Source organism: Fistularia commersonii, chromosome 36 (assembly GCF_037954325.1).
Source record: "Fistularia commersonii isolate RoL2024-O1a breed Wild chromosome 36, RoL_Fcom_v1.0, whole genome shotgun sequence".
Classification (NCBI taxonomy): domain Eukaryota; kingdom Metazoa; phylum Chordata; class Actinopteri; order Syngnathiformes; family Fistulariidae; genus Fistularia; species Fistularia commersonii.
In genome coordinates, this window is record NC_141319.1 from 6,956,867 (window position 1) to 6,972,982 (window position 16,116).

General features: G+C 49.4%; 2 protein-coding genes across 2 annotated transcripts; both read right to left on the bottom strand.

The window, feature by feature from the left end:
* pcare2 (photoreceptor cilium actin regulator 2) lies at positions 1 to 15,784 on the bottom strand. Its single transcript, XM_086143449.1, has 4 exons — positions 15,569 to 15,784; positions 7,171 to 7,402; positions 1,990 to 4,696; positions 1 to 638 (listed from the first exon to the last, which is right to left on the bottom strand). Exons 3-4 carry the CDS (start codon positions 4,494 to 4,496, stop codon positions 578 to 580), a joined length of 2,568 nt encoding a protein of 855 aa, XP_085999575.1. The 5' UTR covers positions 4,497 to 4,696; positions 7,171 to 7,402; positions 15,569 to 15,784; the 3' UTR covers positions 1 to 577.
* On the bottom strand, positions 11,944 to 15,241 carry LOC147213447 (ankyrin repeat domain-containing protein 9). The gene has a single exon (XM_086143450.1). The coding sequence runs from the start codon at positions 15,062 to 15,064 to the stop codon at positions 14,189 to 14,191; it is 876 nt and encodes a 291-aa protein (XP_085999576.1). The 5' UTR covers positions 15,065 to 15,241; the 3' UTR covers positions 11,944 to 14,188.
* Positions 15,785 to 16,116: the final 332 nt, after the last annotated feature.

Sequence of the window (16,116 nt, forward strand, 5' to 3'; positions counted from 1 at the left end):
CACACACACACACACACACACACACACACACACACACACACACACACACACACACGCTGAATGAAAAATAATTAAGTTAAGAGGCTCATCGAGTTAATTATCTTGGTTCTAATCAAGTAATGCAGTTGTGAGAGATGAAGTATTCCAAGCAGCTATTTTCCCCCTTCGTTCGTCCGTCAAACACACTCCGGTTGATCCTTTTTTACATTTTTTTTTTATTTTCTCTTTTACGACACACACACACACACACACACACACACACTCACGTGGTAGAAAACATGAGGAGCAGGGTGGCTAACACGACACCGACGGAAAACATACAAAAAGACCACGTTTGTTGGGGTTTACGCGCCCCGGAATATCACTTCTTTCTTTTTTTTTTCCCAGAAAGGGGGCGGAGTCAGGAGGGCAGTGACTCCGCCTCCATGGTGAAAACAGGTATTTTTTTTAAAGATCAGAACTCTTACGCAAGGAGAGGGAGGAGAAAGTGCCTCTGAATCTTTGAGATAATCCTTAATCCTCCTTCTCCACACACACACACACACACACACACACACACGGTCCATCAAGGCGGTCTTCAGGTGGCGGCGCTGGACTCGGGTTGGGCACGGCCCTCCAGGGTGGCGACATCGCTCAGCCTATCAGAACCAGAGAGGAGGTGCAGAAGAAGTTATTTAGCGAATGAGGGGATTAAACGGCGGTTGGGGGCGGAGCTAATCTGGACGCGGTTCCAGGAAGTGGGGTAGGAGGGCTGATTCAATCTGGATTAGATCGGGTTCTATGGGGGACGGGCAGGAGGTGACGTTTTGGCCTCCTGGTCCGACCAGGATCCACCCGATCCGGTTCTGGTCGGACACCCGGACCCCCCACTCGGGGTCTGAAGGTCACCTCCAGAGGCCACATGGTGGATTCCACACTTCATCTGCCTGGAAGCAATCATGGAAAACATTTTGTTCTGAAAAAAGGACCAAAAGGAACAGGTCCTTTAGGGAGTCTGTCTGCAAGGAAGCCGGTATCTGTTCGCTCTTTGGGGCGCAGCCAATCCCAGCTGACAGATCTGGGGTTAAGCTCCGCCTCCTGCTCCAATCACAAGGGAGTCCACGCCGAAACAAACCAATGGGTCGCTTCGCCTCGGCTGTCAATCTCCTGATTTGCATTCAAGAAAACGAAACTACGTGTTCCTTCAGCTTCCCCGAACCAACAAGCCCTTGAGTTTTTTCGACATTTCTTTTCTCGCTCTGTTGTTGCTGCGATGCCGCTAACAGGCCGGTTGGGTTAGTCGTCAAAGATCACGGGAAGGGTGAACCAGTCATGTGGCGTTTGGAAGTTAAAGCAGGTCGGACATAAGCGGCTCACGGAGGCCGGCGCCATCTGGGGAAGCTCAAGCGACAAAAATAACAAAGGCTGAGTGGGCGGCGTTCGCACAGAGACCAGAGCCGAGCTCATTTTCCAGAAAATAGAGCTGGTTATATCAGATTCGTTTGCCCTACGACGAGTTTAAAAGACACCAAAACCGCTTTCCCTGCCGTAAACGCAGTACTCGTAGTACTCGTCGGGGTTCCCGAGTGCAGCAGTGAGTGCCGATGGTACTCTTATGTACTACTACCTAACGTTACTACGCAGTACTACAAAATGGCACCACTCGTAAGGCGCTTTATACTGGATGGGTACCATCTTGTCTTGAAGCACCTTGGGGCTTCAGCGTCTCGCCCGAGGACGCTTTGCCCAGGAATCAAACCGCCCACCTTCCAATTGGAAGGACACTTGCTTGGAACAAGTGCCCGTATGTCCACTCCTACCCCGGTACAACTGTCCAAACTGCGTACTGTCCTTGTGCGTCCACTACGTTGCCATGTATTTGTCACCGTCCCCTTGCCCTTTCTTTACCGACTTCCGAATGTTCGATCGATTGTCAAGATACAATTTTGCTCGCGAGACTTCTGGGTCGCCTGTAGAAGAAGTAAAGAAGATGCGGTGCCCATACGTCACCTGTGCCTTGCGATTCTCGGCTCCCTCTCCTTGGCCTGGGGGGCGTGGGAGCCGCCGGGCCGTTGTTCCGATTGCGTGCGACGGGTATCAGCGTCCGCCCCTCGCGTGGACGCCCTCCCGCGGGACGCCTCGCCCCACGGCCTCGGAAGCACCGAACTCCCGGAGGCGGTCCAGCCCTGGGGGTTCTGCACTTCCTTCTGACAGAAGACGGATCGAGCGTCTTTGAAGGACACTGAGGGAACGATGTCTTCGACGCCGCTCGCGTTGGCGCGAACCACCGTCTTGGGAGAACTCGGCCGGGACGGGGGTCTGCAGACGGGAGGGCTCGCGAATCTGTGGCTTACAGAAGGGAAGGACGGCGGTATGCGGACCCTGGAGACGGGTGGCGCTGTCCACGGCTGGCCGGATGGCGTCGCGTCGTCGTCGTTGGTTTCAAACCCAGATCTGCCACGAGGGAGCAAATGATCGGCCTCGTTTCTTTTGTCCAGAGCCTCCGCTCCGTTGCGCAGGTGAATGATCTTGCGCGCTTGCTGGTAGAGACTGTTAGCCTTCTCCGTGTCCGGATTTAGCTCGGTTTCCGCTCGGTTCTGCGCCCCCGGCGCGGCGGCGTCGCCGGGTTTCGGCCTCACGCTCGCTCTGTTCGGCAACACCTCCACGTTGGGCACGCAGGCCTTCAGGCGTCCGGAAGCTCCCGTCCTCTGGTTGATTGCCGGGAGCCGAACCGAGTCCTCCTGCGAGCCTTGCTCGTTCCCTAGCGTTCCCTCGCTACTTTGGAAGGAGTTGTCCAGCAGCACCTCCGGAGGCGGGGGCGGGAGGCTGTCCACGTCACAGTCGTCCTTCCCGTCGGGCCAGCTGTTGTTGTTGTTGTTGCCGTTGACGACCGGAACGCCGTCGTCCGGGTTCCCCGCGTCGGACGATAGAAGACTCCCGCTTTTCCTGGTCCTCCTGATATGAGGCGGGACGTTGGCCAGGCTCTGGCCCGGTCTCCCGTCCGTCCCTTGGCTGAAGGTGTTGATCAGCCTCCGGACGGACTGGTGTTTGGGCGGATGCGGCGCGAAGGCGGACGATTTCTGGGACTTGGAGGTTCCCTTCAGAGCTGCTCCCGAGGCGCCCGAGGAGTGGCGTCTCAGTCCGGGTCTTCGGACGTCGTCGTGTCCCGGCGGCTTCTTCCCGCCCTTGAAGGTGGCCGTTTTCATTCGCTGATCCAAGTCCCTCTGGCTGTTCTGCAGCTCCGTCACCAGGTTCACGTACCCGCCGGATGAAGACGGTTCCGGTTTGCCGGCGGTCGAAGGTCGTTTCACCGCGAACGGCGTATATTTCGCACGCAAGTACAAAAGAGTCTGACTCGGATCCGGCGGGGAAGAGTTAGACCTCTTTCTCCCGAACGCCTCCTCCTCCTCTTCCTCCTCATCGTCGTCCTCCTCGTCCTCCTCGCCGTCTTCGTCGCGACCTCCCAGGTGGGGTAAGTTGCCGGGAGTCTCGTAGGCGCCGCGGACGTTGACTCCGGACCCACAGCTCCCAGAACCGGCGCTCCCGCGGTGGCGTCGGTGGCGCTCCGAACCGGTGAGGCTCTCGTTTTCGCCCCCGATGCCGCTGTCCTCGCTGTGCAGCGCCGTGTCCTCGGGGTTCCCTTTCCGATTGGCGGCCATCCCGACCCTGGCCAGCACCTGGGTCAGCCTCTGCTCCGCCGTCTGCTTGGCCCGGAGTTTCCGAACCAGCATTTGGGACAAGGAGGAAAAATACTCCACGGCGTCCTCCAGCGTGGTGTCGCCCAGAACCCGCACCGAACCTCCCACCTGCCTCATTTTCTCCGTCGAGTGCCGGAGCAGTTGCTGGATCAGGTCCGGCGGCGGCTCGGTGAGCTTGCCGAGTTTGGCCCCCGAGACCACCGGGCCGGTCATCCCCGAGGGCAAGGACATGTACTCTCCGTGCTCCTTCAGCATCAGCTCCCCTTCCTCGGCCATGTCCTCCAAGGCCTGGTTGACCTCCTCGAAACGCAACACCAAGGCGGTCATCATGGGCTGGAGGGACAGCTGGGTCTGCGCCGCCTGGTCCAGCAGACCCAGCAGGGCCTCGTACCTGGAGATGTTTGGACACAGGAAGGCGTAAGCCGCCTGGTGAGCTCTCACCATGTGCGGGGGGAAGTCAAACTTGGCGTGGACGATGGAGGATCTCCTCTGCTTCTCCCCCGCCCTTCGTTTGTCCTTGTTCTTTTTTCTTTTCTCCGCCTTTTTGGCGCTTTCGACCGCTTCGACGTCCGCTTCCCGCGGCGTTCCGGCCGCCTCCGTTTCTTTAACGTCCTCGCCGGCCCGGACGGACGCTACCTCCTCCTCCGGGAGCTCCTCGGACGGCGGGAGCTCCTCCGTCCCGTCGCTTCTGCTTTTCAAGACCTCCACCTCCGGGGGCTTCGCATCCGCAGCCTTCCGCGGGTCTTCATCCGCCGCGGCGTTTGGAGATTCCAGGCCCGGCTTGGAAAACAACTTCCCTTTGGACGGAGAGCAACCCATTTTAGCGCCCGGGAGAGCAGCTCAGGAAACCCCTCGTGGATCTGGGACGGAGATTTAGTCTTCGGGACGTGAATCCATCAGCGGCGATCCTCCCAGCTGCTCAAACAACCTCCGGTAAGATGGTCTCCGAGATGTTCTCGACGGTCAGGCCTCCATCTGTTAGCATTTCTGTTAGCGATGCTGCCGAGAACCTTCCGGAGCTCGCAATGCAAGACAGGTGAGAAGATAATGAGATCTTCTGGAGCGGTTCTGACCCTCCCCCCGGCATGCGCAGATGCTAACATTAAGTGCATTAACACACACAAAGGCTTGTACGCGCACACACACACACACACACACACACACACGCATTTAGATGTAAGACTTTAAGCTCATCAGGTTAATCAGTGTCCAGTTTGTCAGGTGGTGTTTTTAGCCTCTTCCACTGCGCTGCTGTCCGAGTTTACGTGCCAAAAAAAGGGGGGGCTTATAAACAATAAACAAATAAAAAAACCCTCTTCTTGTTTTCTTGAATAAAAAGACGCGACTTCACACCTGTTCTGTTGTGTTAGCGGCTATGCTAGGCAGAAATGCTAACGCTAGTGTCCCAAAGTGCTTCCTCCAGGGCATGACAGGAAAAAATAATCACTTGACTGAACACCGGTTCTGTCGTGTTAGCGGCTATGCTAGGCAGATATGCTAATGCTAGCTTCCAAAAAGTGCTTCCTCCGTGGTGTAACAGGAAAATTGGGAAAATTCCAGATCATTACAACTTTTATTTTGTTCGTGCTTGCTGAAGCCTCGCTCTTTGGGCTGTGAACCTTTTTTAAAAAAATTATAATTTTGACGCTAACAGTACAGATGGAACTGCCATCGGCCAACTAGGTATCATATGAGTTGAACAAAATGAAAATTGCTATTTAGATATTTACATTTTTTGGCATTTTATTTCAACTGTAAAATCCTACATAGACAAATAATTGTATTGACATTATTTTGTATGTCGTTATCCAACAAAATTAAACAAAAGTTTCTAAACAACGAGTTTCTAAATTCAAAATGTGAGAAGGCGGGGGATGTCGGTCGTGCTGGTAGTGGACGATTTGATGGTTTCAGAAAGAGTAGCGGCTTCACTCTGTCCAAACATGGAGTTTAAATATAAAGTGGAGCAACATTACATTTAGCATAGCATTGTAGCGTTAAGTGTGGAGCACCAAATGTAACATTTCTTTACGGTCTCTTTTAATATGTATTATTGTTTTTGATACATGATCTTCTTCTTTTCCCTTCAGGGGTCTCCACAGCAAATCAACCTTCTCCATCTGTTCTCTGGACCCTCCTCTCTCACACCAACTACCTTCATATCTTCTCTAACTACGTCCGTCCATCTTCTCTTTGGTCTTCCTCTAGACCTTCTGCCTGGCAGCTCCACTACCGGCAACCTTCTACCCAGATCTTCACCACGATTTGGACATGAACACTCCTCTGTTCATGTCCAAACCGTCTCAGTCATCACCTTGTATCGGTCATACATGTCCTGCACCCCTGTGACAAAGTCATCTTCTCCTTTGGGCTTTTCCCTTCAGGTGTCGCCACAGCGAGTCAACTTTCTCCATCTAACCCTGTTCCAAAACCAGGCATCCGGAATGGATTTATTGCGTTTCGAATGAATTTGATGTTCTGGTTTCCTGCGTTCGTCCTCATGCTTGTTTGAAGACACAAAGTTCTCCCTCCAGAACGCCGTGGAAAACGAAACAAGTTCGCCGTCGATTCGGAAAAAAGCGTTTCCCCCCCGCACCTGACCGAGGCGAACCCTGCAAGCTGTCGGCAGAGCGGCGGAGCAGAAGGCGGCCGTGTCGTCAGCGCTTTTACCCGACGGGCTCTGAAACTCCCAGCTGTCGCAGACGCTCGCTAAGAAAACACCGTCCAACTTCTCGACGGCTGTTGATCACGGACTGATTACGGCGGTTAGGGGTCGGGAAAGAACCTCACGTTCGGGGTAAATCCTTAGAAACAGCTTGAGGAGCCTTAAGCTAAAGCCTGACGCTACGTTTTTTAGCATCTTGACAAAATAAACAGGCGGCGATACTAAAACCCAATTAGAGGATTTACCAAAAAGGTAACCAATATGTGTTGTGACGCCGGTTGTTTTGTTTGAAACACCGGTTTTGCCGGGGTGACGGCGTCTCGCTTGTGTAACCGCATCAGGTCGCCCCGCCGCGCTCCATTAGCCGCTCGTCGCGCTATTCCCGGCGTTTCCCGTTTTGTTTTGTTTTGCTCTGAGCCGGCGGAGGTATTATGTGCCACCCGGCGGGGAGGGGATTCCGTGCAATGAGGCAAAACCGGTTTACGCAACACGACCTCCCTCGGACCAAATGCTATTAGCCTCTGACATTTGTAGCCCCGGAGGGGGAAGGGGGTCGGCGATGTGGACTAAATCTACCTTTTTGGTATCTGGTTATTTCAGTCTTGCGGTGAGGATGAGGTCCCGCTTGGTCAAGCGGAAACTTAACCATGTAAACAAACCGGTATCAAGGCCGCCGAAGGGGATCTGGAGTTCACAGATGCGGCGCAGGACGAGCCGAGACCCGTGAAGGGCGGGGAATGTTTTCAATCCATGTGCAAAACAAGCGTTCGGAGGCCGTCAATCATCTAAAGTGCTGCTGTGGAATGCCGACTCGTTTTCCTGTCTCACCAGATCGGTTCGCCGATGGATCCTTCGTTCGTTTGTCCTCCATGCTCACGGCGTCGGATGTCATCACAGGGTCCGCGCAGAGACGTCCAACCGCTCACCCTTTCAGTCACTCTTTGGTCTTCAGGGAACCCGCTGACGGGTCCTGGACTTTCCCGAGAACCTGTCCCGGTGGACGGGTTTGCGGCGTGTCCTCGGGGTTCATCTGGATCTGACTGCAACCCCAACCCATATCCTGTTTGGGCAGAAAGACAAGAGGGTCAGAAGTTTATCATTTTTTTGGGACCTCCAGCCGAGGTGTTTCTACAGAAGCCATGTCGGAGTGTCGAGCAGATTTGATTGGGTCATGGCGCTGTGGCCTTTGCTCCTCTGGCACAATAAAAATCTTCTTCTTTGGGCTTTGCCCTCCAGGGGTCTCCACAGCCAATCCACCTTCTCCATCTAGCCCCGTTCTCTGGATCCTCCTCTCTCACACCAACCACCTTCATATCCTCTCTCACTGCGTCCTCCAATCTTCTCTTTGGTCTTCCTTTAGACCTCCTGCCTTGCAACTCCACCTTCAGCAACCTTCTATCCAGATCTTCACCATGGTTTGGACATGGATGGGGGAGTGTTCATGTCCAAACCATCTCAGTCATCACTTTGTCTCGGTCATACATGTCCTGCACCCCTTTGACAAAGTCTTCTCCTTTGGGATTTTCCCTTCAGGTGACGGTCAACGGTGTCTCCTGTAGCCTCACCACTCCATATCTATATTCGTTCTCACTGCAACTAACCTTCATCCCTTTCCTTTCCAGAGCATACCTCCACCTCTGTAGATGTTGCTCTACCTGTTCCCTGCTCTCACTACAGATAACAGTGTCATCTGGTCCATGGAGATTCCTGTCTAACCTCATCCGTTCGCCTGTTCATAAACACAATAAAAAGCTGAAACAACTTCATCACCACTGGGAACAAGAAGGGGCTCAGAGCGGATGTCGTCCTCAGACAAATAACAGATGCACTTCTTTCGATTGTACCCTCTGTTGAACAGCTGAGGATAAAAATTGATAAGACCCTTTCCTTATTGACCCAGCGGTCAATGGTTAACAACGCTGCACATTAAAAACAGCTCTGCCTTTTTTAACTTTTGGTTTCGATTCAGTCTCGGGGCCGAGGTGGGGGGGCCTGCTGCCCTCTGCTGGTGGTGTGCAGTGGACAGAAGGAGCTAAAGGCAAAAGTGACCACAGATACCTGAGGCGTTTGTCAGCACGGCAGGCAGTATTATGCATATTATCCTGTTTGGCCCGAGCAGTTCTTTTGTTTTGTCATCACCGGTTCGGCAGTTTGGATAAAAATGGCATCAGAAAATCTGAAAACAGGAAAATGTAACGCAAACTCAACAATTGGTTTGACACAAACGTGAGATGCCGCTTGCTACGCTGGCCGGGGGCAAATCTTGTATGCCCCAAAGACTCGAGTACGAGGCCACATTAGAAGAAAGGAAAACATTTTAAAAGTAAAATTATCGGAATGCCCAGGGACTTCCTTCCTTCGACAGGATGTCTGGGTATCTCTGCTGAGTCATGGTCCTTCACATTAGGGCTGTTAGAGAAGACATGCATAAAAAAAAAAAAAAAAACAGACTATGACCTCTGCTGGTGCTCTCTGGTCGGAGGGCCAGTTTCCAAGCCTTTGTGCGACACCTTCAACAACTGAAACTGTTTGTCCCTGCGTTTATTTTACAACCAAAAGTCTACTTGAAGTGAAGTCCTTTTACGCGATTTAATGAATGCTCCTCTGCAGAATCTCTAATAGCACAGAGGTCGTCCGGGGCCTCAACAGTCCGGTTATCTGGCCGCCTGGGCGTGAGCTTGTGGTGATAAAGGCAGGGCTGGTCGGAGTTCACTACACTCCCTGGGCGCGTTTCAAAATTTTGCTGCACATATTTTAATCAGCTTGGCCCTGACCTTTGACGATAGGGTGACGCAACGACTCCCTGGGAGCTTCGTCACATCGACAACCATTGAACTTGATGTTCTTATCGATGTGTTTAGGGCCTAAATGACGGGATGTGTCAAGTTAGACCAAAACCAGGCCCCGGTGAAACCGCCTGAGCTTCACACAATCTGAATTTTAACTGCACCTATCCAAAGTTTAAACCAGGTAAGTCCCCAGAAGTTGTACCTTTGGGTCCCCTAACTACATTCTCCTTTGGGCTTTTCCCTTCTGGGGTCTCCAAAGCAAATCCACCTCCTCCATCTCACCCTATTCTCTGGATCCTCCTCTCTCACCTCAACTAACTTCATGTCCTCTTTCACTATGTCCATAGATCTTCTTTGGTCTTCAAGACCTCCAATTCCAGCACTATCCCTCCCCTGTACGTGATCTAACCATCTCATAAACATCTAACATGTCCCGCCCCTCTGGTGGACTCATTCCTGATCCTCGAAATCCTTGTTTTACAGGTTTTGTTCAAAGAACAAAACCTGTAAAACATGATTTTCACACATAAACAAAAACAAAATAATAGTTACAGCAAACCGGTGCAACTTCTGCTGTTGCCTTTGAGAGACCAGCTCAGAAATTTGCGGCTTCACCTCAGCAAGTGCCGAATTCGTGTCATTTTTGCAACAAAGTCCGTTCCTTTTCTCCAACATTGCTCGACCAGATCAGCATGAAGGGATTCAAATATCATGAAGGAAATCCCAGGACGTACCACTGACTACTGAGAGCGCCAAAATCCCTGCGGCGCAGATCGGCAAAGCTACGTAGCGTGATCACCTGCGGCCAGCGGTGGCCAAGCGGGGCGCGTCATCACCAATTCTATGAGTCGAGTGCGTCTTGACCTCTGCCGAACCCCTGAGACTGACTTGGGTTCAGTCAAACCCGAGTTAGGAACCACTGTTCTAGACCAAACAGCACTGTCTCCTCCATGGTTCCTTTCCTTCTGGACCCAAATAGAGACATACAACCATTCACCCCCTCATTCAGACATCTGGGCAGTTCAGGGTCTTCACTGAACCGCCTGTACCTTTTGGACTATTGGAGGAACCCTGAGGAACCCCACGCAGAAACATGGAGACTCCACACAGAAAGAACCAACCAGGTACCTTCTAGGAAGGAAATGCTAACCGCTATGCCGAATTTAGCCAGAAGGTCACTGGTTGGTTCTTTCTGTGTGGAGTCTCCATGTTCTTCCTGTATCTGCGTGGGGTTCCTCAGGGTTCCACCAACAGTCCGAAGTCATCTGTTCGTGTCACTTCATTTTTTCTTCCGGTCCCAAAGCGATTAGAGCGGCTCGGACCAACGGTTTGCCCGCTTCCAACAAGGCACAAGACTCGTATGTCCAATTTGAAAGGCGAGCTCTAAATGTCTAAACAGGTTCTGCCGGTGTTTCAAACTAAAAAATCACAACGCATATTTGCTCGTACAGTCAACCAGTTCGGGCAACCAACTGAGTTGGCTGGGAGGATACGAACAAAAGCAGTGGATTCGTAATCCCACGATCACACCCTTGTTCTGACTCAGCCGCCACAAGATACCAAACCCAACTGGAAGGAAAGCGAAACTGGCACTCCCAACAAAACCCATCTGTTTTTTATTTTTTTATTTATTTTTTCTGGTGAATTCCATGTCACTCCCATGCTGTAGGTAGAAGTCACATGATTTCCCGGCAAGGCTCCAATGTTACAGCCGTTCACGTGAAGGTTTCGTTCTTGCAGAAAAGGGAGGAGTTCAAAAGTTTGACGGCCACGGGTAAGAACGACCTTCTGTGGTCTCAGTCTACGGCTGAAGGTGCTCTGGTAGGACTTCAAGTCCAGCATGCAAGGAGTGAGAGGCAGAACCAGAGCTGCTAGCGTCAAGTTGTAGTTCCTAGCAAAGCATGCTAACAGCAGAGTAGCTTACCAAACTGTGCCTATGGCAGCGGAACTGCTTGTGTCAAGTTGTAGTTCCTAGCAAAGCATGCTAACCGCGCAGTGACTACCCGTCTTAAAACTACCAGAGTCGCAAGCATCACACTAAAGTTCCAAGCAAAGCATTCAAACAGGCTACTGCTTTACTGCATCACACATTGCAACGTAGCTGCTAGCGTCAAGATGATGTCCCTAGCTAAGCCTGCTAACTGCCCAAGTGACAGAGTTGGAAGTATCCCATTGGCTTTCCTGGCTAAGCTTAAGGCTCCCAGCAAAGCATGCTAACCGCTGTTAGCTCCCAGAGCTGCAAGCATCCCACCGAAGTTCCAAGCAAAACAGGCTTACAAAAACAGGCCTAAGGCTAGGGAGTAGCACGTGTGTGTGTGTGTGTGTGTGTGTGTGTACAAGTGTTTTTTTTTTTCTGCACCACCTGGAAATATGAAAAAGCATCACAAAGAAATACGCAATTACACAACAAATAAAACTTTCTGTCTTGATGGTTAGCTTGCTGTAGGGATTTAATATTAGCCCTGTTTTTTTTGTTGCAGAAAATCAACTGTCTTGCCACTTTTGAAATTTGAAAATTCTACTAATCATCAAAAAAAAAACCCCAAACAAGTAATTACACAAAATAAATTAATTTTCTGTCTTTTTATGGTTAGCTTGCTGTCAAGATTGATTTTGCAATTAGCCCCCTGTTTTAGCAGAAAATCAACCCTAGTGGCAATATTTTTTTTAATCAAATTTCTACCAGCTGATCAAAATATTATATATATATGTGTGTGTGTGTGTGTGTGTATAAGTGGGGAACTTGAAAATATTACTGACCATCAAAAAAACCAAGTAATTACACAAAAAGAATAAATCCTGTCTCGATGGTTAGCTTTCCGTAAGGATTGATTTTAATTAGCCTCAGGTTTTTAGCAGAAAATCAACCGTAGCTACACATTTTATCAAATTTCTACCAGTTGATCAAAATGTAATATTTAATATCTTTGGACAGAAAATGCAACAAAATGTTTGGAGGGCTTTGGAGACTCCTTTAATTTTACCAAGACATTTTTAATCCCGGATCGTCAACCAAACCACCCAGGAAGTCATTAGCAGATCCATGAACACAATGCGGCGCGCTAATCCTGGAGTTATGTTTAGAATAAATAAATAAAGAGATAAAAATGCACTTGGAGACAACTCAATAGATTTTGCGGTCCATCGAGCAGCCGGCTAAAGCGTTTTGTTAGGAAATATCAATAAGGCCTTGAGGCAGAAAGACGTTTCGCCATTTCCTGTTCGTGCACAGCCCTCGGATGTTAGCGCGGGGATATTAATCCCAATATTTACAGGTAAATATTGCGGCTCACACTTCCACCCGTTGCAACTTAAGTGCGAACCAGTTCTTCGTGCAAATATTAAAAACTCCCATGTTTGCAATTAGTTGAAACGCAACGCTTGCAAGTAAAGACAACAACAAATAAACATGAAAAAAAAGATGAGGTTAGCTTGTTTCCTGAATTTACATTTGTAAATTAAAAAAAAAAAGTAAATTAAAAAATTTACAATAAAATTGTAAATTAAAATTGTAATTGTAATTGTAAATAAAATTGTAAATTAGAAAAAAAAAAAAAAATCACCCGGATGACCTGTGAGGTTGCGTCTTTTTTTTTTTTTTTTTTTTTTTAAATCAGCACCGTTTTAAAAAAACACCACACCCATAAGTTAAAAATCAAAATCATCACCCTATGGAATGATTAAATAACATGATGCAACACTTCAGTGCACACACACACGCACACACACACACACACACACACACACTCAGAGAAGGAAGTTAGATGGTTGTTTTAAAATGTCAGTGGTGATAAATCAGTGTTTTGGAGTCTCGGCAGCCCTGCGGAGGCGGAACGTGTTTTTTTAGATATAAATTATAATTTTCGCCTTCCATCTGCTGATACATTTAAATTGTTTTTCTTTCTGGCAGTTTTTCCGCGCAGCCGTACCTTGACTCGCCAGCGTCTCGGGCATCTTCGTACCATCTTTGTGATTTTTTTTTAAATAAATTGTTATTCTTAAAGTGCTTTTTTTTTTTACATCATTTACACATGAGTTATTTTAGAGTATATCTTTATCCATTTTTATGCATTTTTTTAACATTATTTTTAAATTGCATTTTTTCACATTGTCATTTTTAACGTATATCCCCATCCAGAATTTATATATATTTTTTTTTCGTAATGTGTTATTCTTAAAGTGCATTTTTTACATCATTTATACATAAGTTATTTTTAGAGTACATATTTTTCCACAGCTTAATCTATAAAGCTGTGAGAAATATATACTCTAAAAGATAAAAAAAAACATATATAATTATTTTTATCTATTGTTATTTTTAAACTACATCTTTGTCCATCTTTATGTTTTCTTTAACTTTATTTTTAAATAGCATTTATTACATTTTCATTTTGAACATATATCCCCATTTAGTCTTTATGGTTTTTTTTTTACATAAGTTGTGATTTTTAAAGTGCATTTTTTAAATTATGTTTAATTTTTAAAGTATATCTCCGTGCCATCTGTACATGTAAATATTTAAACTATATCTTTGTCCATCTTTATGTATTTTTTAACATTATGTTATTTTTAAATAGCATTTTTTACATTTCTATTTTGAACGTATATCCCCATCCAGTCTTTATGTATTTTTTTACATACATGTGACTTTTAAAGTGCATTTTTTTACATTTGTTATTTATAAACTATATTTCTATTTAAAATCATGCAACAAACCCGGGGTCTGGAGCGGAAGAATATCATTTCAGTTGATTTTAATGGGGGTTAATTTGATATACGAGCAAAAATCGAGAACCGAGTCCGCTCTTAAGTCAAGGTACGACTGTATTTTTTTTTTTTTTTAAATCACCACTGAAGCACAACTGCATTCCCCTGCACACACACACACACACACACACACACACAACAAATGCCCATATTATTACATATAACATTAGAAATGGCTGTTATTCCTGTCGACGCGTAAATGGAATTAAGTATATAATATATCCTCCCTGATTTTTTTTTCTTTTTTTTTTCCACACACACGCCAAACTATCTTATGCATGCACACGCCATCATGCGGGGACGCGCGGGTTTTGCGGCAGGCCGGGCGGCTTGAGCGCGGAGGGGATGGGCAGGTCGTGCAGGCTCTCCGGGAAGGCCGCGGGGCTGAGGCGGCCCAGGATGGTCTGCATGGCGGCCAGGTGCAGCGGGGCGGGCCGCCGCCCGGACAGGTACCCGAAGGTCTCCTCTCCGAGCGCGTCCCTCCACGGCCGCGGCTCGGCGAGGAGACGCGCCTTCAGCTTGAAGCGCGCCGCCGCGGCCGGCGCGAACATGAGCAGGCTGTCCAGACACCTGCGCGCCTCCGAGTCCGGATCCGAGTCCGAATCCGAGTCCCGCAGGAGCTTCTGCAGGAGCAGGTCCAGCGGGGTGAGGCCGTCGTGGTCCTCGGCGTGCGGGGACGCGCCGCTTCCCAGCAGCAGCACCACCGCCTCCGGGCGCCGCAGCTCGCAGGCCAGGTGCAGCGGGGTCCGCCCGGGGTCCGGGTCCGGGTCCGGGTCCGGGGGGGTCCGGCTCCGGCGCGCCCCCTGCAGGAGGAGCAGCAGGATGTAGCGGCGGTCGTAACGCACGGCGGTGGAGACGTGCGGCGCGGAGGACGGGCAGCAGCAGAAGCGCTCCCCGGGTTTGGCCAGCGCCTCGTCGGCGTAGCGGCCGAGCAGGTACCGCGCGTACGCACGGTGGTCGTGCACGATGGCGTAGAGGAGCGCCTCGGCGGGCGTGTAGCGCCGCTGGCTCAGGTCCTCCTCCCGGTAGAAGGTCTCCGTGGTGCGCATCTCCTCCAGCATCCACACCGGCTTCAGGTCCCGCACCGCCCGGTAGAAGAGCAGCGACAGGGAGCGCCGGTGCTTCTCCAGGCTCCGCTCGGCGGCGTCCACGCTCACGGACGCCATGTCCACGGACGTGCGCGTCGGCGTGGCGCTTAAACGGCGTCCGGCATCGCCATTAATTCACGAGCTGTGTTGTTATTCAAATAGAGCCTTTCCAAACTTGGCTGCACACACACACTCTCACACACGCACACACACACCACAGTCCCCCCCCCCCCACCCCACCCCACCCCACCACCCACGGACACACACATTCCTGCGCCGTGCAGCTGCAGGACGCCTCCCTCTGCAGTGCCGAGACACTGCGCATGCGTGAAAACTTGACCGTGTGTGTGTGTGTGTGTGTGTGTGCGTGCGGGATCTGCAGCTTTCACAGCTTCTCCGCTGCAGCTCACAGGACGCGTCACAGCCCCCGCAGGCCGCCCACGCAAACCCACTTTGCTCCCACTCCCATCATTTTTCTATTATAGAAACCATATTTGATCACAGCAGGTCAAAGTTCACTCCAGGCCTGTGTGTGTGTGTGTGTGTGTGTGTGTGTGTGTGTGTGTGTGTGTGTGTGTTTACCTGTCAAAGGTCACGGCGTGCACGCTTCCCTCAGCTTCCCCTTTCCACGTCTGCTGGATTCTGAGGAAATGTCCAGATTTGTGAAGGTTTGCTTCGCTTTTATGGTTTTCCATCAGATCTTTGAAGAAAGAGGGTCCTCGGTGTGTGTGTGTGTGTGTGTGTGTGTGTGTGTGTGTGTGTGTGTGACGTCACAGCCTCACAGCAAAAGCCCTTCCTGCTGTGACGCCACACAGTCCGACCTTGTGGTTTATTTCATAGTTTTATTACGACACATTGATTTCTCATATTTTTGATCATTTTTACTCTTATAACAATCATAATAGGGATTCCTCATGGATATATATTTCCAATTATTATTATTATTATAAGAAAATAAGAAAATAAACATTTCTGATTACATTATTAGTATTATAATTATTGTTAATAATAATTTCCTCATAGCAATATGCAATATTTCCAATTATATTAGTATTATTTTCTTCAGGAATAAAATTTCTTCCTCTTCTTATTTCCACGAGAAAAAACATTTCTAATTATTATTATTATTA